Source organism: Mycetomoellerius zeteki, unplaced genomic scaffold (assembly GCF_001594055.1).
Source record: "Mycetomoellerius zeteki isolate Tzet28-1 unplaced genomic scaffold, Tzet1.0 scaffold135, whole genome shotgun sequence".
In the NCBI taxonomy this organism is placed as follows: domain Eukaryota; kingdom Metazoa; phylum Arthropoda; class Insecta; order Hymenoptera; family Formicidae; genus Mycetomoellerius; species Mycetomoellerius zeteki.
The window spans coordinates 1,518,964-1,545,238 of record NW_017256287.1 but is presented as its reverse complement, the minus strand read 5'-3'; the positions used below and the strand labels follow the sequence as shown (position 1 = coordinate 1,545,238).

General features: G+C 35.3%; 4 protein-coding genes across 8 annotated transcripts; 2 read left to right on the top strand and 2 right to left on the bottom strand.

Annotated features, from left to right (window-relative positions):
* Positions 1-663: 663 nt before the first annotated feature.
* On the bottom strand, positions 664-10,691 carry Drep2 (DNA fragmentation factor-related protein 2). 2 transcript variants are annotated; one of them, XM_018462146.1, is made up of 5 exons: positions 9,873-10,691; positions 4,656-4,752; positions 3,406-3,579; positions 2,265-2,629; positions 664-1,719 (listed from the first exon to the last, which is right to left on the bottom strand). In XM_018462146.1, exons 1-5 carry the CDS (start codon positions 9,882-9,884, stop codon positions 859-861), a joined length of 1,509 nt encoding a protein of 502 aa, XP_018317648.1. In that variant the 5' UTR covers positions 9,885-10,691; the 3' UTR covers positions 664-858. The 2 variants fall into 2 exon arrangements, with proteins under 2 accessions (XP_018317648.1, XP_018317649.1); XM_018462147.1 differs by having other exon boundaries at positions 664-1,716.
* Positions 5,322-26,267, top strand: LOC108731699 (uncharacterized). 4 transcript variants are annotated; one of them, XM_018462152.1, is made up of 7 exons: positions 5,322-5,337; positions 24,493-24,562; positions 25,223-25,367; positions 25,458-25,590; positions 25,671-25,791; positions 25,872-25,998; positions 26,184-26,267. In XM_018462152.1, exons 3-7 carry the CDS (start codon positions 25,238-25,240, stop codon positions 26,243-26,245), a joined length of 573 nt encoding a protein of 190 aa, XP_018317654.1. In that variant the 5' UTR covers positions 5,322-5,337; positions 24,493-24,562; positions 25,223-25,237; the 3' UTR covers positions 26,246-26,267. The 4 variants fall into 4 exon arrangements, with proteins under 4 accessions (XP_018317654.1, XP_018317652.1, XP_018317651.1 ...); XM_018462150.1 differs by lacking the exon at positions 5,322-5,337 and having other exon boundaries at positions 24,476-24,557; XM_018462149.1 differs by lacking the exon at positions 5,322-5,337 and having other exon boundaries at positions 24,476-24,562.
* dila (centrosomal protein dilatory) lies at positions 12,774-16,211 on the top strand. The gene is made up of 10 exons (XM_018461888.1): positions 12,774-12,983; positions 13,285-13,375; positions 13,774-13,846; positions 13,936-14,371; positions 14,585-14,802; positions 14,865-15,024; positions 15,115-15,371; positions 15,483-15,654; positions 15,728-15,891; positions 16,073-16,211. Exons 1-10 carry the CDS (start codon positions 12,774-12,776, stop codon positions 16,209-16,211), a joined length of 1,920 nt encoding a protein of 639 aa, XP_018317390.1.
* Positions 17,855-23,339, bottom strand: 128up (GTP-binding protein 128up). Its single transcript, XM_018462148.1, has 8 exons — positions 23,030-23,339; positions 22,770-22,935; positions 20,808-20,938; positions 20,263-20,502; positions 18,663-18,831; positions 18,449-18,578; positions 18,245-18,367; positions 17,855-18,173 (listed from the first exon to the last, which is right to left on the bottom strand). The coding sequence occupies exons 1-8, from the start codon at positions 23,069-23,071 to the stop codon at positions 18,071-18,073; spliced, it is 1,104 nt and encodes a 367-aa protein (XP_018317650.1). The 5' UTR covers positions 23,072-23,339; the 3' UTR covers positions 17,855-18,070.
* Positions 26,268-26,275: the final 8 nt, after the last annotated feature.

Below are 26,275 nucleotides of genomic sequence, written 5' to 3'. Positions count from 1 at the left end.
CTCTGCTTAAGTAGCCCTTTAATATGACATATAATTTTTACATCTCGGAACTTTTTCATTTTAGCCGAGAAACAGCCCTAACTTAGCATCCTCCTTTGAAACTTTCTTCCGAGAATCTTAGAGCCAAACATTTTTTAAAGAAACATCCTGAATAAAAAATAAAGGTATTCTGGATATATCTAGAATTGGAAAATTTTTAGACTCCTTGAAACTTGTAAGATTAGTATTATAAATTCTAAACGTACACAGGAACTTACAGAGAATCTTAAGATTTTAAAAGACTAATATCAGAAATCTCCTAAAAAATCCTAGGAAATCCTAAAGGAGGAATTCCGAAATATTAAAAAATTCTAAGAGTATCCTGAGAAGTTTTAGAAGACTTAATCTATAAAAAAGCCTAAGTTCATCAAACCTTAAGCAATTAATTCTGTAGAACTTTCATATATTTGGCACAAAACTGCATCTTTTAACATTAGAAAATTTCTCTAGAAAAGAAAAACCCAAGCTCACTGGGAATTCTTAAAGGATCATAGAGATCCTAAGAAAATTTTAGAAAATGCTATAGATTCTAAAAAAAAATCATTAAAAAGTTGGTTTGAATGAATTTTCAAAAAATCCTCGGAGTCAATGAAGATACTACGTGTTATCCCATACAGCATACTTTATCCCAGAGATTTTCCTAGGAACGTTTTCTCAGGACGTTGGCATGTTTTCAAGATATCCTTCAGAACATCTCTTGAAGATCTGTGCTATATGGGATCTTTGTTCTTATTTCCGTTTGCAACGTGCCTAATTTAATAATAACCTGGAATAGGTGTATAATCTATCTATCTATCTATCTAGTAAAACAGCATCATATTAAAGTCTATCTTCCTCTTCCTCTTCATTATCCTCGTTATTTTCTTCGGACTCCTCTTTGTAACCAGGATGTTCCGAGATTGCGTAATAATTCCCATTGTAGATCACACCGAGCTCCCGCAGGACATCACCCCGTATAAGCGCCTTGATCGTCCAATTATAGCACTCCTCGCTCTCGCTTTCGCGATCCAGCCGCTCGACGTCGAGGATTTTAGAGCTGAGTCGCTCCAATATGATACCAATGTCCTTGATGCTAAGATGATGTTTCTGATCGACCGTCAGCTGATCGATCAGTAGCAGAAATTTTTCCGAGGTCACGAATTCATCCTCCATTATTGTATTTTCCGTTTCGGACTCGGAACTGTCATGTTCTTGGTGATGATGATTATGATGCAAGTGAAAGTGGGTAACGGCACCGGCCAGACGCGAGCTTGATTCCTCGTCGGCGGTATCGCGAAAGCGAACATGACCTTTACTCAGGCCAGGTCGCTTGGTGCCGTCCGAAAGGGAGGATGGCGGTTGTGGCGACGGTGTTTGTGTTTGCGTTTGCTGTTGTTGCTGTTGATGCGGATGATGTGGGTGTTGATATTGCGCATGCTGCGCATCCTGGATCGGCGATGTCGCCACCGATTTGTGTACAGCGATTCTGCGGCCTTCCTCGTGAAGAGCGCAGCAGTGGAAGTCGCACTCGCCGATGGCACCACCGTCGGCGCCATTCACGGGACTGCCATTTCGCGCTACCGGCTGATGAATGTGGTTGGAGCATTCAGGTGTGTGGATGTGGATGGTTGTACTGTCGAATGAATTCGTGCCTTGCTTCACTAGACGGCCCGGCATGTGCGACTGCATCGGCTGCTGCTGCTAGGATGAAGATGAATTTACAGCGAGATAGAAAGTTATTATTTACTTTACAAAATGTGTATTAATATTTTAAAAATAAGACAAATAACAACGCGCACACACACACACAGGCACGCATACATGCATACGGTCGAATCAAAGAATTAGATGATATAATAGTAAACTAATCCATTTTTTTAAAAACTTTAATGAATTAACATAAAAAACTAATGTCGTATTGATCTTTTTAATCGTAAATGATTTGTATTTTGATTGAATTTCATAAATTGTGATTAATATGAGACTCCAATTTATAGCTATAGATTAAGCGCTTGGATTAATTATGGTTGAGAGATTGAAAAGTTCAGTGCAACGTTGAACTAAGTCATTTTCTTAAAAGCACGAATGAATTAGTTTTTTCAGGATTTCAAGAAAATTGATTATAGGTATTGCTATCACACTGATCCTATCAATTGTAGATTCTGCGATAAGCTCAGGAATTTGCGGATTAAACTAAAATTTAAAGCTAAAATCCTTGAAGTAATAAAATTGCAGATTGAATATACCATATCGTCATGATTTATCACAGTGATTCGCGGACTGGTGTACCGCGTCGGGGCGATCTCGCCGGGCAAGTGCGTTGCCTTGCCATCATAGCCGAGTTTGTCCAAGCTGGTTTGGATCACCAGGGACGGCCGCTGGGCGCCACTCAGGTCAGCTTTCTTAGTCGGTGAGTACTTGGAAGTCTGGGCGTCCTGGCCTGCCTTTGATTGTTGCTGCTGCACCTGCGATGACGACGACGAGCGCTGGTCCCAGTGTAATACCACTGTGACTCGGCCTTTATTGTCCATGATTTTCCACGATGGCGTCTCATCGTGCAACTCCAGCGCGTGGATCGTCTCGCAGACTATTTTCGGGATCGCCGAAATTGCTGAGAAAGAGAAAGAGAGAACGAGTTATCAATTATCGATGGACGCGGCTGCGGGGGATACGGGCCGGGTGGTGTTCGGTGCTGCAAGGCGTGACAATCAGTGCCGGTGATCCATCGCAATAGTGCGAGATCCACAGATCTTATAAGGAAATCAAAAAACTTACAATTTAAAAGTCTAAAGAGATTTCGGGTGATAAAGATTGTTTTAAAAATCCAAAACATCTAAAGAGAGCTTAAGAATAGAAGAAAACCTACTTGGTTGATCGTTTAAAGGCTTGTGTGTGTGTAAGGATTCAGTTTGATCCACATGTAATTCAGTTTGATCAGTTTCAATTTTATCAGTTGCCTCGAGATTAGTTTCCTCAACCAAGTTGTCGATTTCCATCAACCAAAGTTGATCGTTGTAATATCCCCTTTACATAGCAGTGCGTATGATTCTAAAGAAGCTATATATTCGAGGGTTCAAAAATCTAGAAAGTCGAAACATTTGAGAACAGAAGAAAAGCTACTTGGTTGATTCAAAGGTCTCTGAAAAAATTTAATTTTTATTTGTGAGAGAAATGATTCAATTAATCTAATTTACAATATATGTCTAAATGATACTCTGATTATCCCGGTCTTTTAAATTCAGTTCTTTTAAATTCTTTATATATTTTCGCGTTTTCTTTAGATGTCTTTGAATTTTCTGTGTCATCCGTGTTGTTTCAACCTTAACTTTCTCAACCAAGTTGCCGATTTCTCCTAAGATCGATCTGTGTAATGTCCTTTTCACCTACCAGCGCGTATGATGTCGACGCCAGTAGGACACCAGCGTTCACCATGCCGCAACAAGAGCAGGATCGTGTTGTTTCCTAGTGTTTTGAAGTACTCGCCGTCCTCGACTTGCGTGCCGTCCGACTCCAAAACTAACGAGACATTCTCGTTTTGTGGTACACCCAGCTTTTCCTTACCTGAAAGCAAGGGTTGGCCGAGGGTTGGGGTGTCAGATAGTGTTCAGGCATAGTGATAACGCTTTAACGTCAATGTGTGGGTGTGTGCGTATGCGTATGTTATATATTCCATGTGAGTGAGTGTGCATATGCGTGTGCCACGTGTCGCATGTACTGTTTAATCGTGTGAATGGAGCAGTTGCGAATAATGGTGGTGCGTCCTCGAACGAACGAACGAATGAACGAACGGCGCTTTGTTTCTGAGAAATGTTGCGAGAAATGTGTGTTGCGAGAGCGACACTTTCAAAGGAACTTTACAGATAATGCAATTCCGTGCTGTGATACGCTGCGCGGAAATATTTCCGACCGGAAATATTTCTTCGTCGGTCAGCCGGACAGGTGGAAAGAGAGTGCTCCGGAAGGACAATGCGTATGACGCTTGCAGAAGTTATCCCGAGTATAATATGCATCGGTTTTTTGTAATGAGTCTAACATCTTCCAAAGTCTTTCTGAGATTTTTTAAAATCAAGGAGTAAACTGTTGACCAAAATTGTGTACACCAATGCCTACCAATGCTTAGTAATGCCCAAGTAATGTCCAAATTTTATGCCCATTAATGCCCAAATTTTATGCCCACTAATGCCTTAGTAATGCCTAACCTCATCGCTTAATATAATACTCAATTCTCTTAAGTAATGCCCAGTAATGTCCAGTAATGCTCCAAATTTGTGCACTGTAATGCTCTCAGAGGTTTACCTCTTGTTTAAAATCTTAAAAGTCTTTTCAGTTTCGAAAAAATGTTCTACGAAAAAAAGCGATTCTTGTAACTAACAATTTGATCCAATAACTTAATTGATCTAATAACTTGAATATCGTAAAAAAATTAATATATTACTATAATACGCTACTGTTGCAACAGGAAACTGTTAAATTAGATATTTTGAAAGCGTATCTTTAAATAAGGTGCAGATTGTTTTAACGATGACACAGGAAGCAAGCTTTAATGTCTAACAATAAGTTTGTTATAATGCAATTTGGATTTTAATTGTCTTTGCTTATAATTTATGAATAACTTCTTAGATTTAGATCTTTCTCACCTCGAACAATCAACTCTTCGAAATTGCTAACGACCAGTCCTTTTCTTACGTTACGCCAGCTGTCCCATATCTTGAAAGGTCTCTTGGTCCGTAACTCCTAAAAAATATATAATTAGCATTAATATCAGTTACAGAGATTAAAATGTGAAATAATTATTATTTTTTAATAAAAAATAGAATGGTAATTTAGAAAAATATTAAATATATATTTTAAGTTTAAAGTGAAAATCAAGTATCAGAAGAGAAAGACAGAAAAGTTTACATGATAGAAAGGGCATGACATCTGACATCATTAATTTTAGTGCAGTGAAAAAAATGCCGGTGTACTGCACTTTAATGCACGGTAAAGTTAAAAATGGCTGACATTTGCGATTTATTATTGACCTTAAATGTTCTCCGGAAGCTTGTGTAGCTTGCAGACATTTAAAGCGCTTTGTAAAAATAAAGATATTGAACATAAGAAAAAAGGCAAAATAGCAGACTTCTGTTGGCATTAGTTGAATCACGTAATTTATACATAATAGTTTTAGTTTTATAGTACAATTTTTCGTGATTTTAGACAATATAACGTAATATATACATATATTGTGCGTTTAAAATTTGGAAAATTTATAAATATGTACATAAACGAAAAAATTATTAAAATATAGAATTTTCTTACGTTTATTGTGTGTGTGTGTGTGTGTGTGTGTGTGTGTGTGTGTGTGTGTGTGTGTGTGTGTGTGTGTGTGTGTGTGTAAGAAAGAAATAAAGAGATTTTACGAATAGGAAATGATTCATACACAAATTAAAAATAATTCGCGACAAGAAAAGCGAGTGAAAGCCTGAAGAGCTGACCCCGGATAACGTTTGTCGCCCAGATGTTAAATGGAGTAAATAATTTTCCAGTATGTATACTTCGTATTACATAGTCGCCATATAGAACGGCTAATAAATAAAATCTCGTATATAAAACTATCAAATATTTCACTATTTAAAAAATTTTTAATATAACGCTGCAACATGATTGCATCTTACATTTATTTATTTGTACAAGTATGGTACAAATTTAAGTGAAAATTAAAAATGTACAATATAACATGTAGAACATACAAGATTATAAAAATTATTCTAAGTCCACTAACATACGACTGTAACTAACAATCGAAACAATAAAACAATATAAAAATGATTACAAAACTAAAATCAATGATTAGATTAATGCAGTTACTGCATTTGGGAATTTGAGAGTTTAACGATTTCTAGATCTGAACTTAAAGATTCAACACTGTACATCTAAGAATCTAAAGGTCTAAAATCTACCCCTTCTCTCAGATCTTGAAATTTAGAAATTTGAATATTCAAATATATTTACAATTTCTGCAAGCATTCAAAATTTGCAACGCAAATTTCTATACTTATGTTAGATTTACATATATGTCAGGTAGCGAAGAACTAATTTATATCGAATCATAAAGCGATCATATATAATGACATTCTAATGATATTGAAAATGTAAACGCAATAATGCATGGCGGGACACTTACAGCAATGTATCTTTCCACGAACTTTCCACTCGAAGATGTTTATCAGGAAGTGAATTATTTCGTTAATTTACTTTAATTTACTCGGTTTATTTTAGAGGTGCATTTACTCTATACAATTTATTCGCGAATATTCGCCTCTATCTCGTTTCGTGCACTCTATCGTACTTCGCACTGTGGATAGGTACATCTGCACTCTTCGATCGGCGAGATTGCATCCCGACGTCGCTAGCGATCTCGAAATAATGCGAGCCGAAGGGGTGCATTATGTTTGAGATTGTCCTTAGTCCTCAACGGGGTGGCGCTAAGGGTACGAGACGCGTGCGCAGTTTATGATCGAAAGCACTGACCTGGTTTAACCGGTCTTAACTTGTAATATCGCTTATTTATTCTGTGCACAGTCGGATTTACCGATTATTCATTGTTCATACTATATCTAATATATCATTATTATATTTGTTAAACATTTATAATTATTAAATACGTGCGCCACAGCAAGGTAATGTACATCATATACGAATACTCGATGTTCAACTAGATGTAAAAAATTGTATTTATTTATTTTTATTTTGCATAGACGAGTTATTTGCATTTTTATTTGTTGTTATCTTTCATATTTTATTATTCGTTAAGACTATAAATATTTCAAAATTAAGAAGTATCAGAATTTAAAGTACAACGTTCCAAACACTTTTATGCTTTTTTTTATCTAACGATCCGATATTTATCGAGATATTCGAAGATCTATAGATTTAATTAATTGAAGGAGATTAAGAAAATTACAAAAATATGTAAACAATTAAAAAGATAAGTGACACACAAGTTTATATAGTAACACAATAATAATCCAAAAATAATAATTCACAACGTTGCATAAAAATACAAAAAAAATGAATAAAAATCAAAGAAATTAAGAATCAAAGTGTGTGTTCAAAATCTGAGAATTCAGAGATTCTAAAGGCCTAAAATTGAATGTTTATCTTAACTATACGAATATCAACCTCTCCCATGTAATAACCCCTCGCTTCCACGAACTCGCTGTGGAAGGAACTTAGTAAACATCGCAACGTGCTAACGAGCAAATAGGGAACCGCCTGCAGCTGCGATGCGAATGTACCCAGGTGCATCCCTTAACGAATTATCGTCTAGACCCGCCGCTGTCGACTACTACGCGAATTTTTTATTTACTTAAATCCGTCACACTCAGAGGATTCTAAAGTCGTGGAATTTGAAATATCCAACGAGTCAAGAATAATGCTAAACAAATATTAACGAAACATTTCTTTGTAACGAAGCGATATAATTTTAATGCATTTGCATTGTTCTTAGATATTCGCCTTAATTAAGATATTTATTTATGTTAAATATATATATATATTTTTTTTTAAGAAACAATTCGGTTCTGTACAGAAGCTATGCGTTTAACGGATTATTTCTATGTGTTTAGATTCATTATTACTATTAGATATGTTATTAAATTACCAACGTTTCGTGAACATTGCAGTTCACTTCATTAAGGCGAGGAGCAACCTGATGCTAAACCTAACTCGATTTTGCATGTATTTAGAAACCTTTACTTGAAATTATTTATATAACATACAAAAGTGTAGATTTTTTCAAAAAAATTATAAAAACTCAGATATTCTTTACAAAAAATTTGAAATTCACCTTTTCAAATTCGTTTTTAGTATTAATAAAAGTTATTTAATAAAAAATTTATAATTGTATATACAGTTTATTTAATTATTTATTACATTTGAATTTGTTTTTCTTATAAATTGTAAGTAGAGCCAAACTGTAAATTCGAAAGAAATCTTTTTTGGAATATTTCGGGAAATCTGGCATAAAATTGTAAATACGACAAGAAACCTCTGCAATGAAACAAAGATATGGAATTTTATGAAACGTGAAAAATGATGATAAGGATTTTGCATGGAAGAGTCCGCGAACGTGCAGAACGACGAGAAGAATTTTGCGAGCATGCAGAACATACAATGAGGCACAGAGCGTTTTCTGAGAGAGAAAAGCATTCCAGCAACGAAAAAGTAACATTCTCGCGACTCTGCTTTGTGTATAATTTTCAATATAAACAGGTCGAGAGAGAATATTTGCAAAAAGCGTATTGAATTTAAAATTTGTATCTTGCGGACTTCTTCAAGAAGATTCCAGCAATTAATAATGATACAAGGATTCCAGAATCCTGCAAATCAGTAAAGCGGAATCTACGAGCGAGTAAAATAGGGTGTATTGTAAGAAGGCAATGAGGACGAGTCTATATGAGCAGGGAAAAGCATGAAGAAAGTTTCTAACAGTAGACAAAACGGATGCAAGGACTCTGTGAAAACGTAAAAGCGATGAACTAGCTTTTATTGAGGAATAAAATGAACGAAGCGGATGTTTTCAATGGAAAAAATATTATAGAAGAATCTACATACTAAAATGATAAGGAAGATTCTACTGATGTTAAAAAACTTTGTAGAAAGTTTTGTTAATAAGAGATAAATATTAATAATAATTTCACAAAGGAGATTTTAATCATTCAATATAAAATAAAATAATAAGAAATATACTTAGGAGCTAAAAGAAACAAATAATAAAAGTTTTTAGAAACATGCGAAGATAAATATTAATCAATGTTTTTAAGATAATTAAAAATTATCTTAAAAAATAATTATTAATAATTATTAAGAAAGATGCACATATATATGAAGAACATGCCAATAGAAAGATGTACATATACGAAGAGTATGCCAAAATAGAAAGAATTATTACTAATTAACGCAGAGAATTATGATGAAATGTTACTCTAAAACAAAAGAAAACATGAATAATAAATGAGAAAAATCTTAAATATTCCAGTTCCGATTTTCTATTTATTAAAAGGTACGTTCGAACATGTTTCCTTTTTATTTATTATTCCCTTTAGAAATCGTGGATTATGATAAACGACTTGAATCATAACTCTGAACATATCCACAAACTAGGACAACAGCAGTGAGTGTCTCTACAACTATGTGCTTTCATATTACAAATGAAGAAAAACCGTGTTCATTACAATGGTGCGAAGGTTTAGGAATTTCAGGAATTATCGAGAAATGTAATCCTCAGTATCTTAATCAGGATAGGATTCTAAATACACACACGACATAATTTAATAAAGCGAAATAAATCCTTACGAAGACAGACGTTCAAAGTTATAGCAAGGATTAATCGCGAAGGGTACTCCGAGCAAACAGAATCCTGCAATCGGGAGGTTTCAGAAAAGGCAATCTCCTAAGCACACAGAGTTGCCCCGAAAGAGCGAAATGAGGCCGCGCGATTCTACGAGCGAAAAAGTGGAACATTCGCGCGAACATTTCTTTATGGAGGAACGCGTATCTATCGAGAAGGAAGGAACGGGCTAAAGGGCTCGTCCCTTCGGCCGTTCGGCCTTGCCGAGAGGGTGATGCACTTTGGGGGGGTGCAAACTGAGGACCGATCGTCGGGTGTCACGAGGTCACGTGAAAATAGGTCATCGCGAGGCGTCCTCACCGTGAAGAGAAAACTTCCACGACATCAATGATTTCTCTTGTTCACGATACAAATAAGTAGAAATTCTTCTTTCCTCTCCCTTCCTCCATTACAGAGGTGATTTGCAGGGTGGATGCTGCATGCGCGTGAGAAAGGAAGGAAGCTGCCGGAAGGAAATGCGTACCTCTCTTGCCATTACGTCATAGCCCTGCAGGTAAGGAACCGTCCCAGCAGCAAACGCGCGGCTTTATTCCGAAGGAACGACCACCAAGGCGAAAGGGAAGAAGGTTGCACGTCGCATTATATATAGGAGGATGCTGCTCTCTGGTCGCGCTGCTGTCCGCCCAACTTGCTCGTGCGTACACTCTCGCAAGGTGTCTCTCTTTCTCTCTTGTCTTCACACACCGTCTATGTCCCTCTCTCCTTCTTCTCTTTCTCTTTTCTTCTTTTTTCTTCTTAACGGGTGCGACACTTTGCTTGGCCGGCCGTCTACTTGATTGGACTTTCACTGGTCGGATAGCGGCGGGCTGTAGCTACTGGTCGGCTAGCTGACTGACTTGTATCACTGATGACACACCGTGGAATCTTCCCTTCTTCATGCGGCTGCTCCTCGCCGTTCTTGTTGCACCCGCGGCGCCGCGCCTCGCTCCGTCCCGCTCGCTCGCACGTACGTACGCGAGGTAGACGAGGGCGAGGAATACACAACACCCTTCGTTATATCTTGCAATTAAAGCACGGTCGCCCCCGGCCGGCCGCCCCTGTGCTGCCGTGCCGCCAGGATAGATAGTGGAAGAGAGAGGGCGATTGAACGGCGAGGAGCGACGAGGAGGGGCTGCGGCGACGTACGTACGTCCGTCGACGTGGACGTACCTGGCCTGACGACCGTGCCGTGCGTACGTGCGATTAACAGGCGTGTGTTTAAGATTTCACTGGCGCATACGACAGAGGCCCCCGCGAATTGTAACACTGGCTTCCTCCCAGCAATTACTGCGGCGACTCCTAGTTTTAGATCGATTCTCCTACGATACGTACCGCCGTACGCCGCGAGGGGTCGGAAGGGCCGCTCTGCACGTACCACCCTCTTCTGTCATCTGCCCTCCCACCTCGCCACCACCCTATCGCCACCTGAAATCCTAGGAAACCTCACCCTGCGAACGCCACGACAGCCGACCCTGCAACTACGTAGGAATGCCACCCCTGAGGATACGGCGAAGATCTCATTGGGAGATCTCGAGGGGTGAGATCTCTCTGTGGATAAACGCGATTCTAGACAACGATAAAGTCAACTGATGCCCATTTTAATGTAGATTAACTTTAATCTTGGTTCAATATTTTATTCTCTTCATCTTTTTCTATTTCTTAGAATCGAAAGAGTAAGTTGAACCGAGATTAAAATTAAACTATGTTGTTAGAAACTTATTGGGACATGAATCCGGATAAAAGGAATTTTTCCTTCGGAAGGTGATGAATAGGTATTTTCTTGACCAAGAGTTGAAATGGAAAATATCGAATGGAAGTACATGATCCCAGCATGGTCAAACAGTCAAATTTCACACAAGAGAGGAACATTTCTAAGACTATATCTCTTAAACTTATCCACAATGTTTTTTTTGCTTCCTGTTTCTTGTTTTTTACCTCATGCTTTTTTTCTTCTTTGCGATTTTATCGGCAATCGCATTTCTTTTTACGTTTCTTGACTCTTCCGAAGTTCCTCAATTTTTATTTCGGTTACAGGGAACGAAAAAACTGAGTAAAAAAACTGTTACGTTATTTGCGTTAAAATCTGCGATGTCGAAGAACAAATAAACATAACTCGTAAGAACGTCAAGAAATTTATTTTAAAGCTCAATTCCGACACGTCATATTTAAAGTCAAGATTGATCGTCACTTTAAAACAAAACAAGGTACTCGCTCAGATGAACAATTTCATACACTTGAAAGACTCGAAAGATCGAGTGTTGCATATGCACACACAACTCAACATTTCTTCTCTCCTAAGGACGTTTGTGTCGTGTCCCAATCTTGTAATCCAAATAGAGTTGTCATAGAAGTCGTTCGGAACGTTGAACTTCCACCTTCGAAGTCAGTACATCCGTCTCTGAAGCTACCTGAAGTCGCTCTGCAGAAACCACTTCAGGAATAACTCTAGTAGATGTAGCAAGAGCAGAAACAGACGTGCCTTCCGTAGAATTTTCACTTGCAAGAGTGGGAACAGAAAGAGAGAGAGAGGCGCGTTAGAGACTAGTTGTCCGGTGGATAGTTGTTCAGTTGAGGAAAGATATTTTTCATCAATAAACTCCGGGGTTCTAGCATGCATAGCCGTCCGGTCCCAGATTTGATTGAAATGACAAATCAGGAAACCGCTATCAAAGCTGATTCGAGCAATAGAACCTATTATCTTGTCTATGTATATAGTTCCAGGAATTCGTTTGCCATTAGACAGCTTAATGAAAACAGGTTGACCTGAAACAAAAAGACGCGGCTTAGCGTCGTAATGAGAGTCAAACTGTCTCTTTATTTCCTTCTGACGACGAGTATAAAAAGCAGTGGATAGCGACAGTGAACGTAAAAATGTGGAATCATTGAAAGATCATTGAAGGACAATTCACTTAAGTTTCTTAGGAGAAAGATGATTGAGCAAAAATACTCGTCATCTCTATAAGCGCATTAAGGAGTAATTCCTTGCACTCTTCCACAGATAACCCTTTAGAGCCTTCCTCAAAAGTACAAGCATTTCGTTCAAACCACAACGAGAAGGTTTTACCTTTACGAAACTTACGAAATGATGTACATATTTTAATCAAATACAAAGAATTTATTGTAAATAAATGAGGTGTTAAGTATATAATCGTTCTTTCATTGTAATTTACTTGCATTTATGCATATGTGCATTTTGTATTTCTCCGATACGTAAGAAAATCCATCACCCTTGTTTACGACACATGCATCGCCATGGCGATGCGTTGGGCAACGCATAAATAAGTGCGTTTGCGGTATCTGCCCGTCAATGCACGTAAGTTTGTCGACCAATTCAGTATCCCGTTTATGCATTTTTATAATCATACGTAATATACATCAAATGAATATGGCAGCGAAGAATTTACATGACAAAAAGTGCGATTTCAATCAAAATTTGATCGAACCGTCTCGTTCGTTTAAACAGTGCAACGCGATAAATAAATTGGAAAAAGATAGCAATATTGAAATCGCGGAATGTAATCCAATGGATTTACTAGCCATCGACGTAAAATATGATAGCAATCTGGAGTCAGTAATGTGCAAATATTCGGAACAAGTGAGCAATAAAATTTAATTTTCTAAATTTAACAAACACACCAACTAATAGTAACATAACTGTTGGTTATAATTTCCTACATAACAATATAACACATGTTGTATGTATGTAATAGTTATATCGTTGAATGAGAAAACTATTATATAATTAAAGTTATGTTATTGTTAATTTGGTGTTTGCCGGGAAGTTAATTTTTAAGAATAAAGTCTCTGATTTATTTAAGGATCATATATCGGCATTTACAAATACAATAGTTCTGTTCTATTATTAAAAATCAAATAATATAACTCAATGGGTGTAGATCGAACCGGAGAAAGACGCTACAAACAAATATGGGTCAATCTTAACAACTTACGAAGACATAATGTCCTTCCTGGGAACGCTAGAAAATGGTACTAATGTTTAATAGACCAGCATCGTTAATACGTTGAATGCCATAGGAGTCACTGATGACCGGCATTCAGTTCGTCGGTAGCGCTGTAGGGGACATCCGGTGACCGGTGATGTCAAGATTAATAGAAATACATAATTTAAATAAATGTCAATATTACCGTCGTTATTACAATAGTGTGAAGAAATTAATGCAGTATAGAATATATAAAAATAGTTTTATTTATACATATAAAATGTATGTGTATGTATCGCATGATAGCAGATTCATGTTGGCGCCTTGGGCAAGTCACGTAATATCAGCGTGGCATTCAACGTGTTAAAATTGTATTTAAAATTGAGAGTCCTGCTTATTTTATTTGTAAAATAATCTAAGCTTTATGTAATATCTTTATTGTAGAAGATACGCTAGAAAATGACATCACCGCCAATAATGCAACAATTATAATTTCGTCTTGCCAAAATTCTAATGGGTAGGGAACTGACTTTCTCTAATAGCTTATAAGTGAAATATATCACGTGTTAAAAAACGGACAAAAATTTTATAAAACTTTTTTCATAGGTACGATGTACATAATTTTGGTTCAATTCAACGGGATGATTTAGAAACTGCGAAATTACAAATTGAGGAAAGAAATGCGACGATAGAGTGTTTGAAAGAGCATCTAAAATCCGAGCGCAAGGCGGCGTGTGACAAAATGTCATCGCAGAAACGTCATCATATTGTCAAGATGAAGGAGCTGGAGAATAAGTACAGAACGATCGTGAAACGCCATCAGAAGTTTATCGAACAGCTACTCGCTGAGAAGACAGATCTTACGCAGAAATGTGACTCTCTGGCGCAACAAATTAAAGAGATGGAACAAAAGATCCAGAGAGATCTGAAAGTAATTACCGAGAGACACGTAGTTGAGTTGCAACGCGCGAAGGAACATGTAGTAGCATCCGAGAAAATCCGGCGCGAAAGATGGTTGGAGGTGAAAACGTCGAAAATCAAGGTCATCAAGATTAATTCACACCAATTATTATTAGCAAATATAATTCACACGCATAAGGGCTCGCTTTTGATTTTGAAATTAGAAATGCAATTCTTTCATTTATGCAAGATATTCCATCGATATAATGACAATGCAAATAAAATTTTATACAATGTAATGAAATTATACGGAGACAAATAATTAAAATTGATGCGTTGATTACTGATATCGCAGGAAATGACAGTAAAAGGGCTGGAACCAGAATTGCACAATATGATGGAACAACATCAACAAGAGATACAAGAGTTAAGACGCGCGCATATAAAGGAGTTACAAGATACAGAATTGCGCGTGATGCGTAGATCGAATCAACAGCTGGAGCAATTGCGAATCGAGTTGACGGACAGCCATGAGAAAATGTTGGCTAAAGAGAAAAACATATTGGCCACAAGGTATGGGAATTCTGCCGCCTTGATTGATTTTAGTTAAGTATATATAAATCATAATTGACTAGGTATAAAGAAAATCTGGAAGAGCAAGAAGCGCACTTTCAAATACAACAGAAAACATTCGCGGAGCATTTCGAAGAAGAGAAATCGATGCTCATTGCAGAGCAAAAGAAACGTGACCAGGAAACAAGCGTGATGATACAACGAACGGAATTGCATTTTCAAGTCCGTTTTACAATAAAATTATTCTATTATTGATAAAAAAACCTAATCATTTAATAGTGATTTATACAATCATTGAACTTTTCTTTGCAGAGAGAAATGGAAAAATTAAAAGAGCAACACGAAATTGCTAACAGGAATTTCGAGGAAACCTTGAGAAAAGAATGGCTCGCGTGGGCGGATAATTATAAAAAAGAACAAAGCACGATTTTTACAAGAATGGAGGCTGCAATTCGTAACGATTGTCAAAAGGAAAGAGACAAGCAAATAGAAATTGTTATAGTTAGATTGGAAAAAGAAGCTCGTGAAATGCGAGCTAAGTTGCAGCAAAGTTTTGATAATAAATTGGAGTAAGTTCACATCTCTCTCTCTCTCTCTCTCTCTCTCTCTCTCTCTCTCTCTTCTCTAATATAAAAATGTAAAGAAAATCTTCACAATTCAATTATTGAAATTGTTTTCAGGATAATAAATGAAGATTATGATACAAAATTGCAAGCTGCAATTAAAAACGAGGACATTTACAAAAATAAGTTATTATTATTGGAAGAAAGACTCAAATGTAGAGAAATTCAGTTTAAAAAAACAGAAAATAAATTAAAAGAATGCACGTCGAATCTCAATAATATGAATAAAGTAAATTTTATGGAAATAACTGATTAATTAGGTACAGTTATTGTTGTTAAATTTGTGATTTGTTAATTTATAGATAATCGTAAAGTTAACTACAGAGAGAGATGATGCAAAGGAGACAGCGAGACAGGAAATTGAGACAGAGAAAAAAGAGTTAAAAGATAAAATTGCATCGCTTTATCGAGAAATAAGACAAAATAACATTAACAGAGATCAACTTATGGCACAATTACATAGCAGGTAAAAATTAATATCTAAAAGTGCAATAATAAGAAATTAACACATAAATCGATACTATAAATTAATATACTAATCCGCAACAAACCAGTCACTATAATTTTATAGTAGCTAGTTTTTTGTGGATGAGTTGTCATAATGTACGATATATTGTAGATCTTATAAATATGATGTTTTATTTTAGGATAAAATTTGTAGTCACTCAAAAGGTTTTAATCATAAAGAATGTCAATAAAAAACTAGATGACGCTAATTCAAGATGTGAACATTTAGAAAAATTGCTGGATCAACAAAGGAAGGAATATATTTTGAAAATTTTGTAAATAATTTAATTTAGAAGATTGTATATATGTATATTGTATATGTACATGTTGTTTCCCAGCAAACAAACTGATGTTATTTGACTAATAATTGTACTGAATATCTGTAAATAAAATTGCGAAAAATATTATCTTAGTCGGGATTTGGATTCCGTGCGAGCGTCCTAAACCTTTAAGAGGATACTGCAGGAGTGGCCAAATTATCGGGACTTTGTAGATCGATATAAATCTCCGAATTTACTGAACGGAATCAAAAATCCTTTTACAGGATTAAAGTAGACGCAAAATTTGGTGGTGCTGCAATAGACTTTATACTAAAATCGAAAAAAAGTTAAAAACTTACATTTTTTTCAACTCGTAGAGCTGTCACCTAACATATATGTTTCCTTAATACAAAAGTTTTATAGCTCGTATGGACCAAACGACAGTGCAGCACTAAGCATATTACATGCACAAACAATACTGAGGGTGCATGCGTAACTTGCGTAAGCGTAACTTGCGCATTCTAGTAATTTACTAGAATACGTTACGCCATTCTGAAGACCGGCACTCACATAGGGCGTATTTCGCGGAATTTAGAGAAATGCGGAACTAATGCAATTGCTGATTAGAATTTCTGTTGTATACTCTGACAGAAATGCTAAACGAATTGATGATTGGTTTTTATAATCTACGCATCTCGAAAAGTACGCCTCATGGGGAACCGATGCTTTACACTATGTGTAAGCGGAATGAACTAACTATAAAGAAGTAAATCAGAGTTTATTTCAGAAAAGAGTATTATAATGAATCCTGATCTGGTATCATTAATAATATGTAAGCGATAACAAAAGTGTAAAATATAAATATTAGGATAACTCCGGTATACACGCTGCACCTATCAAAAACTTAATTTATTAAGTATTATTTACTATGTTTAAAATAAATGAACTATATTAGTAAAAACTTTGTACTGTTTACTACTATGAAAAAAATATTAGAAATCCGAAATCTCTCTCTCTCTCTCTCTCTCTCTCTCTCTCATGGCTTAAGGCTTAAAACCCTATTGTAGATCCGGGTTTACAGAATTATCTTTATGATCTCTTACCCCGGATCTACAATAGGGTTTTAAGTCTTAAGCCATAAGAAATGGACGAATCACAGTCGATTATTCCCCTCGGATTCGAATGTAATTGGTCAATTTCGTACGACTTAAGGCTTAAAACATCTATTGTAGATCCGGGGTAATAGTATCCAAAGTAATGCTACTATTATTACTTATACGTTATACGTAATGTGCCACTTGGAACCCTGTAACTTTTGTATCAAATATTTTTCTCAGAAATGCTTATTTTTCAAGATATTTAAGAGATCTGGGACTTTGTGTACACTTTGTACACGCACGCATGCACGCACGCACGCACGCACGCACGCACTCTCTCTCTCTTTCTCTCACAAGATACTTTAAATGACAGATAAAATATAAATCTGATTATTATTTTACACACAGTTTCACATGTGAAACCAAACGCGTTTATAAGACTCAACTGTTGCGGAGCGGATCAGTGAGCTCTCACTGTTATTGGATGATCTAAAAGAATATACCAATAGCGAGCGCTCACGAATCCGCTCCAAAACAATTGAGTCTGCTGAACGCAACCAATGTTACAAAGATTTAACCCTGACAACTTTTGGTCATTTATGTTGCATCTACATCTTCTCATCGATCAAATAACGATTTAAATCATATATTATGTGATTGTGTATATAATTTATCCATTATAATTAATTAAAATGATCTTTTTAAATACATCATTAATCTCAATTTTTCTTAATTAAGTTTATTTGTGCTGCCAATAAACGACTGTGCAAGGAAAACAATATCACACTTTCTTCACAATTTGCACAACATCCTCGTCACAAAGAAGATGGTCCTTTCCTACCTTCTGGGGTTGATGTTTTACCGATGAGCCCCATACCAACGCGCTGCAACACAAGACGAGTAAATATTTAAAAAAAAAATCCCTAAAACTAATGATGAAATATGAAAGACATACTATTTAAATTCTTTTGCGATTGATCTATGAAGCTTGTTACAAAAATCTTCGACAGTTCGCTTTTCGGTATTTAATACTACAGGTGCGTTATAGTCTGGGAGTTGTCCTTTCGGCTTCGTATAACTATTTTAAAAATTAAAATTATATTGTTTTAATAGAATTCTATCAAATTAGTTTATATGACGAGATAAATTGTAAACTTACATCCTAACAAGTTGTAGATAATCCCACATTTTTTCTAACAAATCATCAAAATTCCATTTGTGATGGGCTGAGATTGGCACGCAATGTGGAATTTTATAAATAATATCTAGTTCTTCTATGCTTATTTGATCTACAAGAAAATTCTCCATTTCTTTATTAATATTTCTTATTGTATAGTACTTATACTTATGTTTATCAGATTACACACAATTACCTATTTTATTTAAGAGATAAATGCAAGGGATATAAACGCGATTCCCTTCTATAACATCGATCAAATCGTCTGAGGTAGCATCATACCTTAGTGTAATGTCCGCATTACTAATTTTGTATTCTGACAAGATCATTTTTACTGTGTCAAAATCTAGTTCAGATTGTGGGCACTGAAACATAAAAACGCAATAATCTTTAATATCAATATTTGATGGTGCCTTGACTATCAATGTCAATCAGGTGGTGTGTGGTTCCGAGCAAGAGCAATCAATTTATAATTGATGGATCCTATTCATGGATGGATCCTATATGGTTCAATTCCGAAATCTCATCTTGTATATACTTTGTTTTATAAGACATGAATAAAAAAATTGTAGATTTGTAAGTAGAGGAATACGAGATAAATTGTAACTTCCGTTTTGGGTTATAATGAACCCTTCGTGTCACGAGTTTTTGTATCAGACCGATTTGTTTGAAACTTTGTTCTCGGAGGTTTTTCGAGTTGCTGATTACGAATCAGTGTACATATGTACACTCAAGGATTTCTTTCCCTCGGTTCGTTTTTTATTTTCCGTCATTTTGATTCTGCCACTTTCGATCAGAGCTGGAGAAAAATTGAAATAAATGCTGCAGAAATATTTATTTAAAGGAAGAATCTACAAAAAATACTATTTGAAATAAATATTTCGCGTAGGATATGTAAATAATATTTCTATAGATCTTTCAAATAAATATTTCTGTTAAAATTATTTCAATTATTTCCCTGCACAGAAAATATGTATTTACTATTTTCTATTTCAACTAACTATTTTCCCCAGCACAGCTTTTGATATTTTGGAAATCTTGATCTCAGATTCAGATGCAAATTATGATTGTCTTTTCTTAAACTACTTTAAGAAATCATTCTATGAAAACAAAAAGAACCAATACTTAACGTTAAAAAATTCATCAAAATAATTAAAAATTAAGTGAAAAAAGGTGGAACCCTGAGGGTCCCGTTGTGACGCAAAGAATTAATTATAAATTACTGTAATTATTAATTAATTATTTCATGAATCTTTTTCAAATAAATAAATAATAAAACAGATATATAAGAGTCAGATGTGGAAATTATTGCGCAAAGTTAGTCAATAAAATAAGTTTAATATATACATGCACTAAATAAAATAATATTCAATGATTACAAGCTTCAGCTCATAATTATAAATAATAATAATCCATTTATGTGATAAGTCACTTCCAATGTTGATCGACAATTTGAACATTGCTCACATGTGATTGGACAACCGCGTGGCAAGAATCTCTGGATGTACTAGAGATTTTTCAGTTAACTCACGTAAGTAAAAATTAACAAAATATTTAAAACTGAAAATAACTTATCCTCAAGGACCCAAATCGAATAGTATAAACTGTAAAAATATTAGTATAGTCAAAACATGTAATCATCAGATATCGTTTGGTTTAGTGCACGTTTGTATTAAACCTATTTTATTAATTGACTAATTTTGCGCAATAATCTCTCCACCTGACTCCCATGTGTCCGTTTTATTATTTATTTATTTGAACCGTCAGAAGTCCATTATTACAAATCGTTTTCTCACCATTGTTTGTAAATTAATACCACCCTTGTCCTTCTTTTTGAAGGTTATATTTGGTGGCTGTTTATTCAATCGTAGACCAAAACCTTCCAATTCGTGTTCAATCAGTCGCTTATGTCCGAGTGGTTTGAGCACATCTAAAACGATGAAGATTAAGCTGCATGTTCGTGCCACGGCAATGACTTGTCGTCCACGTCCTTTGCCATCCTTTGCGCCTTCTATAATACCTGGAAGATCTAACAACTGCAAGATGCATTCTTATAATTATAATCTTACTTGATTTTATTATCATATATATTATTAACTTCAAAGCCTAATTTAAATTGAGAAATATTAAAAGACATTAAACATGAATTACCTTATACATAGGGTATCTCTGTATACAGTATCAAAACTGCTACAGTGGCTTCAGCATATGAAAATAAGTCGAAAATGTCTAATAAACATATATTTGATTCCGAACATGTGCTAAAGCTGCTGTAGCAGTTTCGGCACTATATAGAGAGACAATCTGTAAAATAAGTAACTATAATCCATTGTGGATTTACCTGTATTTTTGCACCTTTATATTTTATGCAACCAGGAACAGTTGTGAGTGTTGTAAACTCGTATTCGGCTACTTCGGAATATACACCAGCAAGTGTACTCAACAATGTAGATTTTCCCACAGAAGGAAAACCTGTAAATTTAATCATTGGGCAAAATCATGCGTAGAAACACAGAATGTAGTATAACATAATTTATAAGATTTTGTTGATATTCCAAAAGATTTTATGCTGCAGTTCAAGGAACACTGGTTTAATATACATCGTCCGAAACTTAGCTCGAGAGCTAAGTGCTTTCTCCTAAGTCCATTATCTCATTGAGTGAGACAAAGAGAAAACAATAATATTAAAGCTGTAGCACAGACTTCTGCATAACATTATACTGCAGCCTTAAGCCTTGTGTTTGTGATACTAGAAATTACTCCGAGATCTCGGACTAAGATAGAATTGATCAATTGTATTGGTCATTCTTGGTCGAATTGTTTAGAGGTGATTTGTTAATTCTTTCTGTTTCTCAATCTTGGAACAATTTTTAATATCATGTATAAGATCCTGTGCACAATGGAGGAAATATTAGGAATAAATATTAAGATTTCAATCTATTAAAAACTGTGTAATCTGGTGTAACTAATATCTGATAGATTTAATATTTATTTCTGTTCCTAATATTTGTTCTATTGTGCGCAGACCGTAAGGCTTTAAAATAGATATTAGAGTTCAATTTGGAAGCTTTTAGAGCCTTTAGTGTTTCTATCTTTGTTTTAGGTCTAATAAACAATAAAGACAGAATGATGATTATAAACACTTAGTCCAGATCTATAATAGATGTTTTAAGCCTTAAGCCATAAAAAATTGATCAATTATTCCACAAACACAATAGGTATACTAAGTCTTAAGGGGATCCTAAAGTTGTCCTGTTTTATGATTATGTTTTAGGAGAAATTTTCGAATTGGCTTCATGGATTGCAAAATTTTTTTTACAAAGTTAAAGAACGCATAAAAAGAAATCCCGGAAAACACGATTTCACGAGAAAATCGAAAAAAAAATTAAAAAATTCACTTTTTCTGGCACGTAAAAGTGTCATCTGAGATCATTGCTTGATATAAAAGTTTTATAGATTGAAAATAAGCGCGAGGCGATTCAGATTACTTGAACAAACAATACTTTTGTGGAATTAAGATTCAAAGCATAGAAAAAATATTTCTCCTAAAATGAAATTACGTGCTTTGCAAGGACTTGCTTTTTATTTCTTTTACTGATTTAAAAATCCTTTTCCAAAATTAAAGTATACACATTAATATGTGTCTAAGAGGTGGAATTTATTCTGAGGAATTTATAAACAATGAAAAAGTTCAAAATTAAAATTTTAAGAAAAATTTTTGTTATTCTCGGCATAAATTCCACCTCACAGACACGTATTAATGCATATACTTTAATCCTGGAAAAGGATTTTCGAATCTGTAAGAGGAAAAAAATTGTTATACAAAAATTATGATTTGTCGGTAATACAAATGACTTTAGGTTCCCTTAAGCCTTAAAAAAAATTGATCAATCACGAATGTGAGAAGAATAATCTAATATGACTGGTCAATTCCTTAAGGCTTACGACTTACTATTGTTGTATTTACGGAATCAAAGGAAGAAATACAAGGAGAAAAATTGACAATAATTCGTTCATTTCTTATAGCTTAAGACTTAAAAACTTCTTGTAGATCTAGACTTAAAGCATACAAGCGTTCAAATCAAATGTCGGCTAGAGCAAAGTTTTGAACAGGTCTGTTTAATAAGACATCGGTTGCATTTGGTGCTCATGCACTATGTAAACTTAGAATATCTGTATCACTCATTATTTGCAGAAGGAAGTTAGAATGAAGCTTATAACACGTGAATCTATCAAACTAATGTAGAGATATAACACAGCTACAATAGAGTATAAGATTATGATGTGATTGGAAGAGACGCACCGACAAAACCAATACGAGCATCACCAGTTTTGGCGACCTCGAAACCTTGTTCGCCACCTCCACCACCACCCTTCGGGGTGATTAGCTCACGTCTGAGCTTGGCTAGTTTTGCCTTCAGCAAACCTAAGTGCCCAGAAGTTGCTTTATTTTTCTGAGTACGAGCCATCTGGAAGAGAAAATTGCGATGAGCGATAATGCTGCAAAGGGATAACCTATCGTGGATCGTGAACACAATATCGCGACACAATATAATAGATTACCTCAGCCTCGATTGAGGCGATTTTTTCCAAGATCGTGCTCATTTTTGGATCTGCTTAAAATAATGTCCAATGAATTGTCCGGTCGAGGCCTTCTATCACATTATTAAAGAAAAATGCAGCGACACAATCCGGTATGTCACACATTCGCGCGTGCATATGTATGTCGCAACTCAATCGCAAGCATGGTGGAAAGATTACATGGTTAATGGTGTGCAAGGCAATAGGCATTGTAGGGTTGGGTATGCATAATAATGTACATTTTATACGTGAATATTAAGCCCAAGACACAATGCGAGGGAATAGCGATAGCGATTAGAGACCCTATACTAAGTATAGGGTCTCTAATAGGAATAACACGATTTCAATCCATCAGAAGTCGGATACACCGGAATACACAGTTTTTGATAGGTTGAAATCGTGTTATTCCTATCGCTATCGCTATTCCCTCGCATTGGGTGCATTCAGTACTACGACCGCTCACTGAGCGCTCAGTGAGCTCTTGAATCTGTTTGGTCTATATTTTTAGTTCTAACAGAATATGCCAATAGATGCATTCAGTACTACAACCGCTCACTGAGCGCTCAGTAAGCACTTGCATCTGATTGGCAAATTCCATTAGAACTAAAAATATAGACCAAACAGATTCAAGAGTTCACTGAGCGCTCAGTGAGCGGTTGTAGTAGAGACACTATAACTCCGGATCTACAATAGAGTTTTAAGCTTTAAATAAGAAATGGACGAATCATAGTCGATTATTCTCCTCGAATTCGACTGTAATTGGTCAATTTCTTACGGCTTAAGGCTTAACCCCGGATCTACAATAGTGTTTTAAGCCTTATGCGGGATCTACAATAGAAGTCGTAGCAGTCGTAGGTTATTAAGTCGTAGAAAATTGACCAATCACAGTCGAATATGAGAAGAATAATCAACTGTGATTGGTCAATTTTCTACGACTTAAGACCCTACGACTGCTATGACTTCTATTGTAGACCCCGCATTAAGCCATAAGAAATGGACGAATCATAGTCGATTATTCTCTTCGAATTTGACTGTAATTGGTCAGTTTCTTACGACTTAAGACTTAAAACTCTATTGTAGATCCGAAGTAATAAGAGACTGGCATAAATTCTGATTGGATAAAAAATGGCGTTCACAGGACGATAACGCTGGATTTGCTGGATTCACCCTGCATCCTATTTTCGTCGTACGACGCTTTGCATCCAATCAGAAAACAGGATTCCGATAATACGAAGCAAAATTTATCCAGCAATAGGACGCGTTCGCAACTAGAACGGAAAAGCAGAAAAAGTAGGAAAGCAGAAACCAAGCAGAATTCGGACTGTACTATCATCTACCAGCACGACTTTTGATTAGTTTCTGCCATTCTATATCCAGCCAATCAAAAATTAGCCCATCTATGCCAGTCTCTTATTATAGTGTCTCTACTTGTATGTGTGTTACAGCGCCGCACCACGATAAATGGCTGAATTTATAGACGTGGAAAAGTGACGTTTTGACAACGAAATTTGTGTTGTATACCACTTCGTTATTATTTGCTTAATTATGAAAATGTGACTTGTCTCGTACTTGTTGAAGTCGTAATTATTGAAGAAAACTAAAGTTATCTTGGAATTTTATATGTAAATGCGTTTTTCACTCGTTTCGACAGCTGTCAGACCGTGTGTTTCTGCCCGAGTATATAGGCTCACTTTACGTGTCTTTTACGACCATTTGCTGACTGTCAAGGGAGGAAAGGACAGTTTTGTTCGATATTTACAAGTGTTTTAAAGCGATCTCGTCATTTAGATTTATCCCAATTGTCTTTATTTACAAATGGCATGCAACAAATTAATGGGCGCGTTCAAGTTGACAAAGCGGCTAGCCTGCTCGTCAAGCAAATGAACATAATTGGTTGTTGCTTGTAGATCCAACCAATCATATTCAATTGCTCGATAAGCATGCCTAGTCGTTTTGTCGTCTTGAACTCGCCCAATCTGTCATTTCTCGCTTCTGACGTCACGATTTCAACATGGCCGCGGCGACTACTCATGCTAATATTTTCTCTATTGTGTACAGGGCTATATAAGTTTGTTTGAAAAATTCTTCAAAATGAAATCGAATGATCTTTCGAGAGATATGTTTGAAAAGTGATTATTATGATAAATATTTTTTGGAATTTGTTTTGTTTTTTAGCGCTTGATTTACGACATGGAAGATATAGAACGTTTTATAAAAGTTGTACAACAGAAGAGGTTTGCTAATCATCGCAAATTAGAATGTTTCGACGTAGAGCCTAATGAACATAGGAAATTAATAAAGGAATTGCGAGACTTGAGAAGTAAGCTTTTCTAAATTATTTCTAATTGGAATGAATTGTTTTGTTATTGAAAAACTTCGCAATTATATAATGCATAAATCTTGATCATAGAGGAGAGAGAACAATGCAAGGAAAACATCACAAAACATCTCAATATGATTACGTCACATAAACACTCTGTACATAAGATAGTACACTCTACAAGCAATATTTCAGGCTTACCTGTATCACACGATTATGCACAGTATATATGAATTTTATACTTTTTATAAAAAAAATATGTGCAATAAAATATATACTGCAAAACTTAACACTCTGTTTCAGAAATATGACAACAATGTTTATTGAAGCAATTGAATTCTTGAATAATGTAGGAGATATTCACAAAGCACTCAATAACGTTAAAGAAAATAATGTAGAGCCTTCAAAATTAATTCAAGATGTGGTAAAATATTGGAAATTATTCACAGACACTGAAGATAAAATATCTTTAAATATGCTAACACTTTCTAATCTATTTTTTAGACAATGTGCACAGAAGTTGTAGGAAACAAATTATATCAAACAAAGTGCAGTATTGCTCAGTTGGAAACATTAAAGGAAAATATAGTGATGCTCCAACATCTCTTAGATAGTAGTAATATTATTGAAGGTAATACCTTGTTTATAATCAACACTTAGTAAAAATGTTAGTAATAATGTTATTTGCTCTTTATTGAAGATTAAAATGATAATATATAGCTTTAGGTAATGTATATATATATAATGATAAAACAAATATATCAGTTTGAAATATAGTAATCTGGATATATAGCAACTAAAGATTATCATTTTCAGATGGAAGTATAGATTCAACTAACAATAATGAATCAACAGATAGCAGTTCAACTATTACGTAATAAATATATTAATACGTGCATTTATTGTCT

Coding starts and splice junctions, on each gene's coding strand:
- 128up (XM_018462148.1), bottom strand. CDS start 23,071: ATGAGCACGATCTTGGAAAAAATCGCCTCAATCGAGGCTGAG. Junction 18,579..18,662: donor TTATCTCTTAAATAAAATAG/GTAATTGTGTGT, acceptor ATTTTCTTGTAG/ATCAAATAAGCATAGAAGAA. Junction 18,368..18,448: donor TATCTACAACTTGTTAGGAT/GTAAGTTTACAA, acceptor TTTTTAAAATAG/TTATACGAAGCCGAAAGGAC.
- dila (XM_018461888.1), top strand. CDS start 12,774: ATGGCAGCGAAGAATTTACATGACAAAAAGTGCGATTTCAATCAAAAT. Junction 12,984..13,284: donor TGTGCAAATATTCGGAACAA/GTGAGCAATAAA, acceptor CAATGGGTGTAG/ATCGAACCGGAGAAAGACGC. Junction 14,803..14,864: donor AAAAACATATTGGCCACAAG/GTATGGGAATTC, acceptor ATAATTGACTAG/GTATAAAGAAAATCTGGAAG.
- LOC108731699 (XM_018462152.1), top strand. CDS start 25,238: ATGGAAGATATAGAACGTTTTATAAAAGTTGTACAACAGAAGAGGTTT. Junction 25,591..25,670: donor GTATCACACGATTATGCACA/GTATATATGAAT, acceptor ACTCTGTTTCAG/AAATATGACAACAATGTTTA. Junction 25,999..26,183: donor TAGTAGTAATATTATTGAAG/GTAATACCTTGT, acceptor TATCATTTTCAG/ATGGAAGTATAGATTCAACT.
- Drep2 (XM_018462146.1), bottom strand. Junction 3,580..4,655: donor CGAAGAGTTGATTGTTCGAG/GTGAGAAAGATC, acceptor CCTTGCTTTCAG/GTAAGGAAAAGCTGGGTGTA. Junction 2,630..3,405: donor CGTCGACATCATACGCGCTG/GTAGGTGAAAAG, acceptor TCTCTTTCTCAG/CAATTTCGGCGATCCCGAAA.